We start from the raw sequence: 18,648 nt of genomic DNA on the forward strand, positions 1-18,648 counted from the left end.
TTAATAAGATCATAGAAGAAGCACGTTTTTTAAAAGAGAACTTCCCAGCTCCTGCTCTTAACTGATACATGACGTCCCCATGTGCCATCCCATAATGCTCCAGTAATGCCCAAATCCAGTGCTCACATGGCATAGACTGATCACATGAGACATACTGTGAACTGCCCCGAGATCTTCAGACGAAGGGCAACACACAAATTTAATAAATAAAAATATAATAAAATAAAATGCCGGCAAATGCCCGCCTGGCCCCATCAGTGACATATTGGTAGTGGATTTAGATGGTACTAGATTGCCGTGAGATGAAACCACCAGTGAGAGGCAATTATCATGCTCCAGTAACATTAAAAAAATTCTCTCTATTTAGAGAATTCTTGCAATGCATGTGATGTGCTGAAACCTGCCCTCCAATTTCTCAAAAGTTTTATTGCTCTGCAAAAGGTTTCCATTTTTCCCCTGCCTCATTTGGGGGGCACCTGAGAGTGTCTTTAGAATTTTGGCTGGTGCAGGGATTAGGTCGTAAGAGAGGTGCTTCTCTATTCCTATTCAGTAATCATCTATTTCGCACTCTGCAACCTCCTTGCCTGCTCACCCTGACCAGAAAAAGGCCCAGAGAGGGAGTTCTGTCCTGATGGCTTCCTCTTGGGTACTAAAACCCAACTGGTGGAATCGGGGGAGGATGAAGTTTAGACTACTGGTGAGATGTTATGTAGAAATCACAGCACTCACAAACACCTCTAAGTATAGCAAGCGTAACAACAACCCTGAACCCAGCCACAAGAATTTCACCAAATCCGATCATATTAAAACACCATTTCTTTTTTCATTAATGGATGGATAATGGCTGGGGCGGGGGGACAGGATACATTTTCAGCACAGCACTAAACAGCACTCTCTCAACAATTCTCAGAAGATGCCCTTGACCTCTAGGACAGGGAAGTTGTTGCATGACCTTATATAAAGTGAAATCAAAACATTCAATTTTTTATTATTAATATCCAAATCTCCTAGTAGCTAAAATCCAGCAAGCATTTCTCTCACAGCACTATATGAACGTTAAGTTCTGTTCTCTGAATTATTCCAAAGTGTTGGATGACCCCCCAGTACAACCAAGGTCATTCTGTAGTAGCACCGATTACTGTTATGGTTCTCTTTCTCAGTGTGAAATCGGGGGGGGGGGGGATCTGGTACATTTGAAATATATACATTTCCTTCTCATGGGGGGAAAAGGGGATTTTGTCGTGTGTGGCAATCTTTACTAGCCCTGTACTTTTGAGCAATTTCTCGTGACAGAAAGAGATTGTGTTAGCACTTTATCAGAATCTGTTAACAGCAGCATCCCCCCCCCCCCAAACACAGCCTGTGAGGAGTGCCAAAAGAAGGGAGAAACTACCGTGTGACATATCTCTTCAATATTGTTGATTGTCTAATTAAAATGCACCAGAGCAGAGAAAAAAAGTGCAGATATGCTGTGTAGGATGTAATGTAAAGAGCAATCAAAGCCACTCAGTGGTGCTTAGCAGAGGATTTCATTTATCGGCTTACAAAATGGAAATATCTAATTCCGCAAATTTGAAACAGGTATTTCGGAGTGTAAACAGTACTGCCTTGCAGTGCTCACCTAAATGAAAACTGCCTTTGCCTGGAGGGAGGGAATGAATGCATGCAAAACTGCTATTAGCCCGGTATAATAAGGCAAGCATGTACCATGCTTTAAAAGGAAGGGTCACATCATTAAATGAGGTTAAAAGAAAAGAAAACAAAACTCATTGTTACAAATTACTATGACACCATGGAAGCAAAAGGGTGACAGGTGTTGCTTTCTGTTTTTATAATGCAATAAACTTGCAACTACACAAGAAGAGAGAGAGAAAGCCCGGTGCTTTTCCTTTAACAGTGCAGAGCACACCTGCAGCTTGTTAATGTAAGTACCATTATTAAGGGAAGTATAAATTTAGAAATGTCTACAGATTTTCAAAACCTTGCTTATCCCCACCCCCACCCCCTGCAATTTGAACTAAACAGATTTGGAATCGCCTAGCCATTCTTCCCAAGACAATGAAAACATAATGATCACTGATTCCCTGCGAATCGGCTTCCGCAAACTGCTGAGCTGCAAATCAACGAAGCATATTTCATTTGTACTTCGCCTGCAAAGTTTAGAGATTACTGGCACTTAAGACATAACAGCATACTTCCAAGCATTCACAGACACCTTTATATCACTGACCTGCCAGCTAGGCTCCCGTCGTAGCCCTTTTATCCAGTCTTCCTCCAAGTCCTTATTCTCCCTCGCGCGTGTTTCATCCATAGCAGATGTGGCTTGCACAATCTCGATTGGCCACTGGCTGTTAGACTCTCTTTGTAAGCCTTTTAACCACAGCGGCAGCAAGTGCAGTTCCGAGGCAGACTGTCATGAGGAAAATGTCATGCCTCAAAATGGGTTGTTTTTTTTCTCCTCCTTTTGACATGAAGAGAGCCTGCTTTGTGGGGGGGGGAGCCAAATAACACACACAAAAAGTGTGAGTGCTCTCCAACATGTGCTGACAGGCCCCATAAGTGTCAGAGCTATAGCTAGGGAGTTCACCACAGCTTAGCTGGGGGGGGGGGCAGGGGGAGTTTATGTGGCAAAGTTAATATATATAAAAAAGCCCATGTGGATGCAAAAGGAGAATGTGATGCTAACAAAAGAATTTCAATTTTTTCCCCTGCCACCGGATTCTTAGTGTGTGATGCTAATAAAATACAATTTGAAAAAAGCGGGGAGGAGGGCAATTAATTAAATAAATAAACAATCCCTAAATAACTACAGAATCCGCTTATAGGATACTTAGTTTTGACGAGCATACATGATCCCATCATTCCGTCGCACTTTACAAGAAACAATACACAGGACAGGGTATTCAGAAAGGAGCTGTATGCTGATGATTGGAATCACCAAAGTTTACCCTCCACCCCAGTTGTTCATAGCCTCCAACATTTCTCCAATGAAAATTTTAAAAAGGTAACGGACCCCTGACAGTTAAGTCCAGTCACGAACGACTCTGGGGTTGCAGCGTTCATCTCGCTTTACAGGCTGAGGGAGCTGACGTTTGTCCGCAGACAGTTTTTCCAGGTCATCTGGCCAGCATGACTAAGCCGCTTCTGGCACAACGGGACACTGAAACCAGAGCAGCGCACGGAAACACCGTTTACCTTCCCGCCAGAGTGGTACCTATTTATCTACTTGCACTTTTTGGCAGGAGCTGGGACCGAGCAAAGGGTGCTCACTCCTTCACAGGGATTTGAATATAGGGGTATCCTATTCCATAAGAAGCAGAAAAAGAAGAGTGGATTTGATATCCCGCTTTATCACTACCCGAAGAAGTCTGAAAGCAGCTAACATTCTCCTTCCCCTTCCTCCCCCACAACAAACACTCTGTGAGGTGAGTGGGGCTGAGAGACTTCAGAGAAGTGTGACTAGCCCAAGGTCACCCAGCAGCTGCATGTGGAGGAGTGGAGACGCGAACCCGGTTCACCAGATTACAAGTCTACCACTCTTAACCACTATACCACAAATTAAAGCTCTCCACTTTGGGCTCTTCTGAGGCTTTTGATTTTGGCAAAAGCACATCTGCATCGTGTGACACATATCATGACAAACCACAGCTTCAAAATAAATAAATAAATAGGTTCCTGAAACAATGCATAATGTGGTCTAAAAAGCAAATTTTCCTCTGCCAGAGCATGGTTTGACTTTAGCTCTCATGTTGCATTTTAAGAGAAAGAATGAACATGATAATCGGATACACATATGGGGAACTTTATTTTTAGATCAAGAGAGCAAGCAGTAAACCAATATGAACACAGGAAGATTTTTTTTTTAATAGACACAATGAGACACACCAGACAAGCAACAAAAAGCAATAAGAAAGTTTGTGATCACATTCGCTATTTTCCAGATATGCTAACTTGGTAATGATGTTTTAAAAGTAGAGTTCTTCCTCACTGTAAGCCACCCTGCAGACTTTGTTACAGGGCAATACGGAGAATAAATAGAAATATATCAAATTAGAGAATTGATGCTCACCGTGCAGAATAAACTATCTAGAGTTGATAGTATACAGGTGAAACTCGGAAAATTAGAATATTGTGGAAAAGTTCATTTATTTCAGTAATTCAACTAAAAAGGTGAAACTAATACATGAGATAGACTCATGACATGCAAAGCAAGATATGTCAAGCCTTTATTTGTTATATTTGTGATGATCATGGCATACAGCTAATGAAAACCCCAAATTAACAATCTCAGAAAATTAGAGTATTAAATGAAATCAGCAAAACAAGGATTGCAAATAGAGCAATATTGGACTTCTGAGAAGTAGAAGCATGCATATGTACTCAGTACTTGGTTTGGGCCCCTTTTGCATCAATTACTGCCTCAAGACGGCATGGCATGGATGCTACCAGCCTGTGGCACTGCTGAGGTGTTATGGAAGACCAGGATGCTTCAATAGCAGCCTTCAGCTCTTCTGCATTGCTCGGTCTCCTGTCTCTCATCTTTCTCTTGGCAATGCCCCATAGATTCTCTATGGGGTTCAGGTCAGGCGAGTTTGCTGGCCAATCAAGCACAGTAATTCAATGGGCATTGAACCAGGTTTTGGCACTTTTGGCAGTGTGGGCAGGTGCCAAAGTCCTGCTGGAAAATGAAGTCAGAATCCCCATGAAGCTCATTTGTAGAAGGAAGCATGAAGTGCTTCAAAATCTCCTGGTAGACGGCTGCATTGACCCTGGACTTAATGAAGCACAGTGGACCAACACCAGCTGCTGACATGGCTCCCCAAATCAACAGAGACTGTGGAAACTTCACACTGGACTCCAAGCATCTGGCATTGTGTGCCTCCCCATTCTTCCTCCAGACTCTGGGTCCTTGGTTTCCAAATGAGATGCAAAATGTGCTCTCATCAGAAAAGAGATTTGGGGAGCCATGTCATCAGCTGGTTTGGGTCCACTGTGCTGGGGGGTAGGCAGCAGGCAGACCATTTGGGCAGCGCGGAGCCTGCACGCACCCAAGCCACTGCGTCTCTCCCAGGAGAGATGTGTGGCTCGGGCAGCTGCAGGCCCTGCAGTGAGAGCCGCTTGGCATTTTGTCACCCCTCTCGGTGGTGACACCCGGGGTGACCCACCCCCACCGTACCCCCCTTTCCTCCGCCCCTGGTGGAAAGCTCGTGCCTGAGGTGCTCCACACCCACCTGGCTCTGCCCCTCCCTCCATCTGATTATTAGGCAGAGGTGTGAAGGGGGATCTGGGCACAACTGCACAACTGGAAGCCCTGCAAAATCATGGTTCCTAATCCCCTGGAGAAGCCTACAGCCAACTCCTGCTGCAAACCTTCATCTAACACAGGCTTCCTCAACCTCGGCCCTCCAGATGTTTTGAGACCACAATTCCCATCATCCCTGACCACTGGTCCTACTAGCTAGGGATCATGGGAGTTGTAGGCCAAAAACACCTGGAGGGCCGAGGTTGAGGAAGCCTGATCTAACAGGCATTGGAGTGGCTTTGCTCTCTCTTATCCACACTTGAAAGGGGCTGGCTGAGTCAGAATGAGGATGGTCCCAGGGAGGACTCCAGCGAGTTGTCCCCACCACCACAAAAAGTGAGGGAATTGGCCAGGAGAGATCTGGAGACAGGGGGGAATCCAGAGCAGAAGATGTCCAATCTGGTCCTCCATCCCTGTCTTCCCCATAGCGAGCCCTTCTGGGCTCCCAGCGCTTGCTACATCCTTCTCCTGATCGGGAGGAACTGTGAGCAAACATGTCCTGATGCAGAAAGGGGCTAGCAGCAGTTCTGGCACCCTACAAGGGGAGGGGCCACTCTCTTTGCAAGAGTTGGAGACACCTCCCTCTCTGCCTCCCAGGTCCAGGAGGGCCCAGAAAAGAAAAAGTGCAGAGAGGGTACAGCTTGTGCAGTGAAATGAGTGTCTGCAGAAGTACCCACCATCCAAACCCTTCTCTACTTAAGTACTTACGGCTCTGAGCTAAATAGGAAGTCTGCATTGTACAGTAATGAATGGGGGATTAGCAACATGTATTGCCTGAAGTGTGTAAGGGGCTTACATATTGCCGTAGCCTAACAATAAAAAGCTTTGGAAAGGAACTTTTGTGCATATATGGGGGAAGCTGGGCAACAGGATACTAATACATGAATAGGGCCATTGTTGCTTTCCAATCTATATGTTAAATACAGATGGATACAAACCATCCTATTGAAAACTAGTCATGTTTTTGACATTCATGATTCCTAGATTTGTAATGCTCACCTTCAACATGCCCTTAAGTTCTTATCCAGCTCAGTTTTTTAATCAAAGCCGGAGAAGAACTTATCCCAGTCACACAGGTGGTTGCTGCAGTGCCTACTGTGGCAGCAGAGAGGAAAATTTCTCTCCCATCATCCTCTTCAGGTACCCTGAAACAATTACAGTTTCCAGGGCGCCTGGCATCCAGATTACTAGTATTCCAGGCACTGGGAATAGAAATAAAGTAGGATAGCAAGTGAAGAGGAGGAAAGAAGAGGAAAGGACCCCAAACTCCCACCATCCTGCTGTGGTCATAGCAACCACAACAGAGAAGTTTAGACAGAGGCCTCCATCCCCCACTACCACCACCAAGCAGCCTCCACCGCTGGATTAAAAAAAAATAGTGTTCACAGGAGAAAGGGCCAACAACTACAGATTTAGAACTGCAATTATAAACTGATTACCCAGTACTTTCCCCCTAGCATCCTCCAGTTTCACTCATTTGATGAATACAAGCTGCACTGAGGAACTTGTCCACCTCTACTGAAGACCACCTCACAGATTATGTTTTTAAATGTCCTCTAATTTTAAGGCTCCAGATGATGGAACAGACAAGAACAATGGTGGGTCCAGTGGTCAAGAAGGCAGTTACTGCATGTGTTGTAGAAGGAAACAAGAGGCAGATGGGGCTCGTCAACCTGGGAAGGTAGTCCACGTAGGAGAAGAAAACCTCTGATCATAAACCTCTGCTGCCTTGCAGCTATACTCATTCATGAGAAAGGCTTCAGAAGTAAAACCTGAGGAAAAATCTGTACCCATTGCCTTGAGGGACATCTTCAGGAGAAGAAAAGTCAAATCAAATCAAACTTTATTGTGGTCAAAGACCAGACAGGAGAAGAAAAGGCAAAGGAGCACCATATTTTTCGCTCTATAAGAGGCACTAGACCATAAGACGCGTCTAGTTTTTGGAAGAGGAAAACAAGAAAAAAAATATTCTGAATCCCAGAAGCCAGGACAGCAAATAGGATTGCTGCGCAGCGATCCTGCTGGCTGTCCTGGCTTATGGGATAGCCGCGTGCAGCCTCTCCTGGGCAAGGGGAGCCTTCATCCCCTGCCCGGGAGAGGCTGCATGCGGCTAAGGCTCCCCCAAGAGCCGTGCTCCCTTTAAAGAACGTGCGAAGTGTGTGTGTGTGTGGCTCTTGGGCTTTTCCCCGAGGAGGGAGAAGGGCAGCTTCTCCCTCTTCGGGGAAAAGCCCCGAAGAACCACACACATGCTCCACGCGGCTCTTTAAAGGGAGCGCTGAGCAGAGCCTCCCGCCTGCATTCGCTCCATAAGACGCACACACATTTCCCCTTACTTTTTAGGAGGGGGGAAGTGTGTCTTATAGAGCAAAAAATATGGTAAATCCTATACAAGTTTGGTTGGGTGGCTTCTTGTATGCCTCCTGCCAGCAACTCCTGCATCCAGGCTGGTGCCAAGCGTATTTCTTCCTTTGGAGCACACCAGCAAGACTGGGGGGGTGGGGGCAGAGTCTTGTTGTCTGAGCAGCCCAGAACCTCCACCCAGATTGGGGCCCCAGAGAGGTCACAAAAAACAATGCAATAGGCAGAAGTTATGAGTTGGTCTTTTGACTTCAACCCCAGAGGTCCACTCCATCGTCTCTCAAGATGGACAGGTGCCAACAACAATTTTAAGGGCAAAGCTAAAGACTAAGGGAATGGTGATTGGTTGCAATTTCCTGTTGAGTGTACACTTAGTGGCAAACCCGGGCTCACATCTGTGTAGCATGCACAATACATGTGATACATCTTTACTGAATGAATGACGGTTATCTAAGCAAAACGACAAACTGAACAGAAGGGGAACACTTAAGTTGGGACCATAGGTTTCAGCACTTGTTTCAATCTATGGTACATTGGACTTCAATGATTTTCATGTAATTATTTCATGGTCTCTCTCTGTCTCTCTCTCTTTCTTTCTCTTTCTCTCTCTCTCTCTCTCTCTCTCTCTCTCTCTCTCTCTGTCTCTGTCTCTGTCTCAACAAAGGTGCTGTGCAAATTGTGCCGAATATGAAAACATTTATTGATGAGAATCAGCAAACTTTTTAACTCAAAGAGTGCTTGAATTATTTTGAAATGTGAGAGCCCGAAGCAAAGAAAACACATTAAAAAACATCATATGAAGGGAAACAGCAATTTCCCTCTTTCGAAGCTGTCACTTATTTGCTAAGAATCAAATCTAATTCAATGCAGTTAAAGAGGTTTCATATATCACTTAAATGTGTGCATACACACCCAAGGAAACAGATCTGCTTAGCAGTTGTTCTTTGAGGACAGTCTGAAGGTATATAATACAGTTTCATCACTAAAGATACCCAGGTTAGTGAGCCCTACAAACTTATTGGAACAGGCTGCTGGAGAATGATATAAAAGCTGCTGCTCAGAGGAAGGTATAAGTAATGAATAAGATACGTTATTTTATTTATGAAGGCAATTTGCAAACATATAATAAAACAGCTCAACACAGTTTTAAAATAGTGCAGAAATAACAGGCAATGGGTTTAAAAACAATACAAAATAAACAGCCAGCTGGAAAAGCTTGTCAAAAAAGAAAAGAAAAAAGCCTTCAATTGCCTCCATAAAGTACAAATACTAGGTGTCGGTCATATCTCTACTCTACGGGGATGCTGTTCCACAGAAAAGGAGCAGCCATATTAAAAGCCATGTTCAGTGTTCGTGGAGTGGGCTTCAGATAGCTCTTCTGCAGAAATCAGTGAAGGGATGCGGGTGGCGCTGTGGGTTAAACCACAGAGCCTAGGGCTTGCCGATCAGAAGGTTGGCGGTTCGAATCCCCGCAATGGGGTGAGCTCCTGTTGCTCGGTCCCTGCTCCTGCCAACCTAGCAGTTCGAAAGCACGTCAAAGTGCAAGTAGATAAATAGGTACCGCTCCGGCGGGAAGGTAAACGGTGTTTCCGTGCGCTGCTCTGGTTTGCCAGAAGCGGCTTAGTCATGCTGGCCACATGACCTGGAAGCTGTACGCCGGCTCCCTCGGCCAATAAAGCGAGATGAGCGTCGCAACCCCAGAGTCGGCCACGACTGGACCTGATGGACAGGGGTCCCTTTACCTTTACCTTTACCTTTACTGGGTATATAAGAGATAAGGAGTTATTTCAAGTAACCTGACCATGAGCTGTATGGGGCAGAAAGGCAGATGGTGAGAGTCCTATAAACAAGGTATCAATGCACTATTCTCAGGCTCTGGACCAGTCTCAGTGGTAGCTCTACATAGAGTGCATTGCAATAATCCAAACTTACCAGTGTATGGACAACTGTGGCCAAACTATTCCAATCCAGGAATGGCTGTAGTTGTCTTGCTACCAAAAGAAGTGGACCTCCAATGAGAGCTGGAGCGAGGAGCTCCATCAAATTGCACATTCAGGGAGAGTGCAACCCTTTTAAAGGCAGGCAACTTCATGACTTATCAGACTCCTTCACAAAACCTCCATCTTGCCAGTACTGAACCTCAGTTTATCCAGCCCACCATTTTGCCCAGACACCGTTCCAGGGCCATTTCATCCATTTCCAATTCAGATGTTAAAGAGATTAGGTATCAGCAGCTTACTGATGACAACCCTCTCCAAATTTCTTAATTATGTTTTGAACAAAGTATTTCAGAATGCAGTGGCAAGAGTGTGTTTTAATCACTTTACTCCATTGTTAACCAGGGTCACTGCCTACCAGTTCATTTTCAAGGGCAACTCAAATTACTGAATTCATATTATCTTCTAAGGCCTAACTTATTTAGGACTGGCACCTAGAACTCCCAGGTCATCTTCTGAGGCAGGAAGACCCTTCTGGAAGCCCAAGCTACATCATAAGTTGGTGGAGAAAGGATAAGGGCCTTCTCTGTTGCAGCGCACAAAACATGAACCTCATTTATCTCCTTCAGCATTAGTTTTCTATTACCATTTAAATACATTTTTGCTTCAGTTCTAGAGGCAGAAATGTAGTATTGTGAATTTATGGCTGCCTGTTTTGTTGTGTTTTTAAAGTATTACATTACACAATTGGTTTTTTTAAATTTATGATGATAGCCACCTTGAGTGCTTCACTCTGAAGAGGAAAGGCAGGATAAATATATCTAAATAAAGAGATATGTTGCCTGTTTAGGGCTTTAGCCTATAGGTTACTTTATACATAAGTAACTGTCTTTTTCAAGTCCACATATGACTTGGCAGAAAGCTTGTCCCAAATTTCAGACTACTATGAGGCATTTTATATGCACGCGAGTTATAATTTTTACTTAGTACAGCGTGGCATTCAGGAGGTTATTACAATTAAATAAATAAATATACCGCCCTTCATCCAAAGATCTCAGGACAGTTTGCAACATAACAACACAAAATACATAACATAATAATTAAAAACAATACACCCCCCAAGGCACATTTAAAAGGCTATAGATCATAGGGGCAAACTCCTAGGGGTTGAATTCCCTTCAGCTCCCCTCAATAAAATATTTGAGGGTTCAGGGGAGCAAAGTTGATGGGCATTGTCATTCAAATGGTGTCCATGCTCCACACTATCAGTTATACAGGGTGGGGCCTACTCCCCCCCCCCCAATTATTTTATTCAAGTTGGCATTCCTGCTACAGATTGTTTGATCACAAAAGGCCTGGTTTAAGAGGAATGTTTATGTGACAACAATGCCAGGTGAACCTTCCAAGGGAGAGCATTTCACAAATGGGGTGCCACCACAGAAAAGGCCCATTCTTGTGTTGCCATCCCACGGCCTTCCATGAAGGGGGGCAGACAAAGAAGGCCCTTAGAAGATGATTGCAGAGTCCAAGTCAGTTCATATGGGGAGAGACTTTGAATTGGACCCAGAAATAAATTGGCCGACAATGCAGTCAGACCAGGATTGGTGTTCCATGCTCTAACCATCTTGCCCCAATGAGCACCCTGCCTACTGAATTCTGCACCAGCTGAAGTTTCCACACTATCTTCCGAGAGAGCCCCACATATAATGCATTACAGCAATCTAACCTTGAAGTTATCAGAGCATAGACAACACAAGTAAAGCTATCCTTGTCCAGCTATGGGTATAGCTGTCAAAGCCAATAGAAGGCACTCCACGCCATCAAGGCCACCTGAGCATCAAGCAACTGCAATGGATCTATGAGTACTACCACTTATCGAGAGTGGGCAGCCTCCCATCCAGCGGGTCTCAGGAACCACCCAATAACACTGCCTTAGTCTTATCTGGATTGAGCTTTGGTATATTGACTCCCAACCGGTCCATTATTGAGGTAAGACAATGGTCCAGCATAACCACTGACACACCTGCAGACATAAAGGAGAAGTAGAGCTGTGTCTCATCAGCATACTGCTGATAGCACACTCCAGAACTCCAGATGACCCCACTCAGCAGTTTCATGTAGATGTTACACAGCATGGTGGATAAGATAAAACTCTGAGGAACACCTCGCAGAAGGCTCCATAGGGCCAAAAAGCATTCCTCAAGCATCATCTGCTGGAAAGAACCATTCAAGTAGGAACGGAACTACCAGAAAATGGTGCTGCTACCCTTAACTTGGACAACCACTCCAAAAGGATACCATGGTCAATGGTATCTAAAGCTGCTGAGAGGTTGAGGAGAATTAAGAGGGACACATTTTCCCTGTCTCTCTCCCAGCAGAGGTGAGATCAAAGCAGTTTCTGTGCCAAAACCAGCCATAAATCCTGATTGAAATAGATCTAGTTTTCCCCAAGAGAGGAAAGAGAGGTTACATCTGGGCTCTATGTTTCCTATCTCAACCCAGCTGCCCTTTACCAACATGAAGTCCTTTCTCTGTCTTTCCCGTAAGTCATCAGAAAGTAGCCTTTTTCTCTATTTCCTGCAACTTCGAGGCTTCTCAATGAATTTCACATTTCTTAGTGCCAGATTGTCATTTCTTTGAGAGCAGAGGCTCAAGATCTTAACAGAGTGGGCATGCATGGTTCTTATATTTATTAAGGAAGAAAACAAAAAATGACAAGTGAATAAAGCAGGCTACGGATTTTGTATAAATCAATACTGAGTGTTATAAAATGTCAGAAAATATCAAATGAGGGGGAAAGAATCAATAAATACCCTTTGAATTAAGGGAATGATTAATATTCCTTACCAGTTAGATAAACTAGACAGCACACACGCACGTGCATATCACTTGTTTGAAGAAATACCCAATATTTGCCCTAGGACCACAACATCTGAGTACCTATCCCTGTGATAAGTCAGATGAATCCACATAATACATAATTAACTGACAGGGCTGGTCCAGGTGCAATTGGAAACTGTGATTGCATGATTCAGATCACTTGCTTCCCCTTCCTCATCCTCCTCTTTGTGCTTGAAATATTAAATGTGTCCACTTTGGGTTTTTAACAAAGTAGCGTTCTACATTACATATGTTCATGGGAAATGGAGTTTTTATACAACTTTCCTCCTATTCATTTATTTATCTGGCCAAGCATATAAAGCTGAATGAACACGTTAAATGTGTGCGAGTTACACATTAGGTAAAGGTAAAGGGACCCCTGACCATTAGGTCCAGTCGTGGCCAACTTCGGGGTTGCTTTATTGGCCAAGGGAGCCAGCGTACAGCTGCCGGGTCATGTGGCCAGCATGACTAAGCCACTTCTGGTGAACCAGAGCAGTGCACGGAAACACTGTTTACCTTCCCACCAGAGCGGTACCTATTTATCTACTTGCACTTGGACGTGCTTTCAAACTGCTAGGTTGGCAGGAGCAGGGACTGAGCAACGGGAGCTCACCCCGTCACGGGGATCCGAACCACCGACCTTCTGATCGGCAAGCCCTAGGCTCTGTGGTTTAACCCACAGCACCACCTACATTACAAATTACCTGTACTCTAAAAGTAGTACAATGCCATTCCAATTTTAGTTCAGAAAAAAAAGTGGATGTTAGCTATCAGACATCTGGGAAACAGTGGCCTAGCCAAATATTATCAGGGCTTTCACTATGGAATCAGTATAAGTTGGTAATCAATTAATAATAGCAATAGTTGACTACCACCCACAATAACAACTGAAAAAGTGTCATTGTGTGATAGGTTATCTGAAGACGTATTTACGTAAATACAGTACTTTGTATTAAAGGTCCTCATACTTATTCATAAACAAATGTGTTAAATCTCAAGCAGTTATGTAAATATCAAATTGTGTTGCCTCCTCTGCCTTTGGATCTCAACCACTCCATGACCTGTAATGTCAAATGTCAGATTTTGCCTCAGCTGTCCAAGCTAGCTTCTGCACGTGCTAGCGGATCTTCTCATATGCAAACTTATCGGAATATGTTTACAACCAGATTTGCAGATAAAGTCAGTTAGCATATCACCCAGTCAACAGAATAATTATTTATATAAACATGGCATTTGGCTAATGAACAGCTTCAGAAATTGCTTTTAGAACTTGGTACCTGAGCAATTTTATTTATCGCAGTAACATCTATTAACTAATGTTAAACAGATGTTTGCACATTTTAGTAAGCCAAAGGCTGTGAAAAGAAGATTTAACACATTACTAACAACTGCTTAAGCATCAGATTTTGCAAACCCATAGATCTTGCAAGTGATTCCCCCTCCCACCTGCCGCAACATATATTTAAAATCCTATGGTAGCTGATGGCGTTGAGAAAATTCAAACCCTCCCTCTCACATTTCATACGGCAAAGGCAGGTCAACTTTACACAAAAGAATCCAGGGAAATAGTGTGACTTCCCTGTGTAAAATGCTCAGTGTTACGGCAATCAGGTCTGCTGACCCACTGCAGAGCCAAGTCTGGAGAAATATAACACAATCTCCCCTGGCACTTGAATGCCAGCCTTCAACACAAGTCAGTTTGACTTTGTTGATCCAGCAAAAAATGGAATTACTTACTGTGGGTGTCTGCTATAGACCTCCAAGCCAGGCTGAGGACTTGGATGATGCCTTCCTAGAGCAGACTACGAAATTTTCAAAGAGGAGAGACTGCAACTACCCCAATATCCATCGGAACTCAATATACTTCCTGAAAAATACCCTCGAAACCGCAGGTTAGCAATTATCCTTTGGGTTTCTAAAGGATAGGGTTTCTAAAGAGAACAATACAATACAGTGGTACCTCGGGTTAAATACTTAATTTGTTCCGGAGGTCCCTTCTTAACCTGAAGCTGTTCTTAACCTGAAGCACCACTTTAACTAATGGGGCCTGCCGCTGCTGCCGCGCCGCCGGAGCACGATTTCTGTTCTTATCCTGAAGCAAAGTTCTTAACCCGAGGTACTATTTCTGGGTTAGCGGAGTCTGTAACCTGAAGCGTATGTAACCTGAAGCGTATGTAACCCGAGGTACAAGCAATTATATCAGGCATGTCCAACTCCCAAGAGATTGTGATCTACTCCCAGTATAAAAAAAGCAGGCAGTGATCTACCCATTGCCATTGGAGGGAGGAGGAGCGTGCGTGGGGTGGGTGGATTGCACAGATTTTTTGGGGGGGAGGATTGCACAGAGTTTTTTAGCTTCCACGCCCAGTAACTTTTTGTACACAGTAAGGACCCTGCGATCTACCAGGGTCAGCCAGGGATCTACCAGTAGATTGCGATCTACTGGTTGGACACCCCTGACTTATATGAAATGCACATGAAGTGTTCTTCACACACCCCTTGCCAGGGAGTGCCCTCCTCTTCACTCTGCTCACCAACCCTCAAACGCCATGCATCACCTCAACCTGATCTCACACTTTTCTTCTCAGCTGCCCCAAATCAACCCAAACCCATCTTTCAAGCCCACTTTGTACCATCTCTCTCAGCCCTATATCTGGGCAAATTCCCAAGCCCAGGCCACACCACCTCAGACTGTTGTCATGCCGTAATCAGTCCATCTGGAGGCAGCGCCTCCCCCTTTTTAAAATGCACACCTTGAGAAGAAGAAGAAGAAGAAGAAGAAGAAGAAGAAGAAGAAGAAGAAGAAGAAGAAGAGGAGGAGGAGGAGGAGGAGGAGGAGGAGGAGGAGGAGGAGGAGGAGTTTGGATTTGATATCCCGCTTTATCACTACCCGAAGGAGTCTCAAAGTGGCTAACATTCTCCTTTCCCTTCCTCCCCCACAACAAACACTCTGTGAGGTGAGTGGGGCTGAGAGACTTCAGAGAAGTGTGACTAGCCCAAGGTCACCCAGCAGCTGCATGTGGAGGAGCGGAGACGCGAACCCGGTTCACCGGCTTACGAGTCCACCGCTCTTAACCACTACACCACACTGGCTCTTAGAATTTGGCGGGGAATGGATCACGCCCAGGGGCTGCCAGTTGACCATTTATTTCACTGCTGTTGTCCCCCAAAGTCCTAAATTAAGAGATACTGCTTTGACTGGAGAAAGAGCTAACACAATTCCTGATACTAATGATTCCAAGAAAAGTGAAGTGTCTGCAGAGACGTAGTCTTATGTCTTCATACTGCTAGTGGATTTTCACTCTGCCATCTTGCTAGCCAAGTAATTAAGGATTAGAAGCTTAACACCACAAAGGGTATTTTTACTTCATGGTTTTAACTTCTCCAGCAAAATAAAGCACACATAAATCCTGTTGAATGATCTACCTGGTACATTTTCCCTCAGCTTGGAAGCAGATCTGAGGCTTAAATTCTGCATTTCATAAAAGAAACAAAAAAATCCTGGACCCAGACATACAGTTTTCAGGAAACCCTTGGCAATCTCTCTCATGTGAGATGTTCAACTCCCTGTCTTCAGCCGCCTGGGACCTACAGGGAGTTTAGTTTAGACCAATCCTTCAGCTTGGAACTGAATATCAGTGTTGGGCACACACTAGGAGGAGATAAGGCAGGCTGGCTTCCCAAACTTAAAGCAAAACAGAATCAGTACGGAGAGTTGTCTTCTGAGGTTAGGTTTTCCGACACAATCCACATGTTGTGAAAAGTGCACACAATGAAATGTGGAAGTGATGCTTAGAAAGAGCATTTAGTTCAGGATACTTTCCATATTGGGACGCGGGTGGCGCTGTGGGTTAAAGGGGTCCCTTTACCTTTTACCTTTACTTTCCATATTGAATATGATATTGTGAGTTCATTATGGGCACCCATAACAATTATGGGATCGTGGAAAAATACATTGGGGAGGAGTTTCACATGTAATCAATGTCGGCATCTTTGTAGCACTTTAGTATGTTCAAATCATGCATCAGCGTAGCAAATCTTTTAGGGTCCCTGTAGACTGAGGCTGAGATAATAGTGCCTCACCAAAGGTAGCCTAGTGAATGCGTAGCAGAGGTAAGGCTTCAAGCAGACACTTCAAACCTCACCGCCCCTACTTTTAGCCACTATGCTATATAAGTAAATCTCTAAAGGCACCGTCTAAAGACACCGTCAAGAACAATCATTCTGAGAAGCTGAGTCATTCTGATACCTTGTGACGTACATGCACAAGTTAGTTCAGCCTAGGCCAGTTTCCACTAGTGCACACAATTAGAAGAAGAAAAAGACTATTGTCAGCTGACACTCTCTGGTGAAAACTGCAACCCACCCACCCTGCAACAAAAGTACTTTTAACTTTTCCCAGAAAGTGTGCCCTGGATCTCTGGATTTCAGACACAGAACTGGTCAGTGGTTCAAACAATTAACCAGGTTTGTGTGAGACACTGGAATAATGGAGTAAAGGCTATGAACATCCTAGAATGTATGCAGGGGTATACAGTGGTACCTCGGGTTACAGACGCTTCAGGTTACAGACTCTGCTAACCCAGAAATAGTACCTTGGGTTAAGAAATCGCGCGGCGGTGACACAGCAGCAGTGGGAGGCCCCATTAGCTAAAGTGGTACCTCAGATTAAGAACAGTTTCAGGTTAAGAACGGACCTCCGGAACGAATTAAGTTCTTAACCCGAGGTACCACTGTACTGTACTATGTCTTACAAATGCTGGAACTCCTTACTATTCCATTAAAAGAATGATAGATATAAGAAATGGCACCGGACCTCCATCACGGTTATTCATACTACCAAACTTCGAAGACAATATGCACTGTTTAAGATGCTGAAGTATGTTATCAAGCCTGAGTCCTGTTATGTTCCCATTTCAAGCTTATAATAAGAAAGCGTCTTTTGATTCTTGTATGTTTTTGGTAACATTACCTCCATTTCTCTCTCTCCCTTCTGCTCCTCTATAGAGTGAAAAGCCAACATCCTTGCAAATGAATAATATTTTAGCTTATCCATATTATCAAGTGGTGAAGAACTTAAATGCCTTTAGTTTAATTTCTCACAAATCATCACGGGTGCTTGAGCAACAAATTGTCTGCTCTATCTCCCATGTTAGCAGATTAGTAACACTAACAATGTACAACACAGTAGTGTTGAGGATGGAGAGAGCGGGAGAATGGCATAAATCTTTAAAGTAATATATTATACTGGAGTGCCAGACAGATTTGATAGTGACAGATGGAAGCTCTTTTAACCCCTTTGATATTTAAGTAGGAGTGAGAACCATTTAATGAAAGGGGAAGTAATCAGATCCATTGTCCTTTTTAAAAACAAAACAAAAACCTCAACCCTCCCTCTCTTCCTTTTTTAAAGTTGAAGTGACATAAAATATTTCTTTGCCTTTAGGGAAAGTTTCTTGCTAAGTACTCACTAGTAACTTGCAGTCTGACCGTCAATGGGGACAGACTACTATCAAAACGCGGGTGGTGCATGGGACGTGGGTGGCGCTGTGGGTTAAACCACAGAGCCTAGGACTTGCTGATCAGAAGGTCGGTGGTTCGAATCCCCGCGACGGGGTGAGCTCCCGTTGCTCGGTCCCAGCTCCTGCCAACCTAGCAGTTCGAAAGCACGTCAAAGTGCAAGTAGATAAATAGGTACCACTCCGGCGGGAAGGTAAACGGCTCTGGTTCACCAGAAGTGGTTTAGTCATGCTGGCCACATGACCCAGAAGCTGTCTGCGGACAAATGCTGGTTCCCTCAGTCAGTAAAGCAAGATGAGCACCGCAGCCCCAGAGTCGTCCGCGACTGGACTTAACGGCTGGGGGTCCCTTTACCTTTACCTTAAGTGATAGGTACGTGGGTGGTGCTGTGGTCTAAACCACTGAACCTAGGGCTGGCCGATCAGAAGGTCAGGAGTTCAAATCCCCGTGACAGGGTGAGGTCCTGTTGCTCGGTCCCAGCTCCTGCCAACCTAGCAGTTCGAAGGCACCCCACAAAGTGCAAGTGGATAAATAGGTCCCGCTCCAGCGGTAAGGTAAACGGCATTTCTGTGTGCTGCTCTGGTTTCACCAGGAAGCTGTACACTGGCTCTCTCGGCCAATAAAGCGAGATGAGTGCCGCAACCCCAG

General features: G+C 44.5%; 1 protein-coding gene across 4 annotated transcripts in view; it reads right to left on the minus strand.

The window, feature by feature from the left end:
* The window catches only part of PPARGC1A (PPARG coactivator 1 alpha), a 651,951-nt gene that overhangs the window by 343,948 nt on the left and 289,355 nt on the right, over positions 1 to 18,648 (minus strand). Inside the window, exon 1 of one of the 4 annotated variants that reach the window (XM_083460446.1) lies at positions 2,231 to 2,329. The exons of the other annotated variants lie outside the window; for them this stretch is intronic. Within the exon in view, the coding sequence (XP_083316572.1) occupies positions 2,231 to 2,311 (81 nt within the window). The 5' untranslated portion in view covers positions 2,312 to 2,329. Of the gene's footprint in view, positions 1 to 2,230; positions 2,330 to 18,648 lie in introns of those variants that run through there. 4 annotated transcript variants of the gene reach the window in all.

This window comes from Podarcis liolepis (assembly GCF_965112155.1).
Source record: "Podarcis liolepis genome assembly, chromosome: 9".
Lineage (NCBI taxonomy): Eukaryota > Metazoa > Chordata > Lepidosauria > Squamata > Lacertidae > Podarcis > Podarcis liolepis.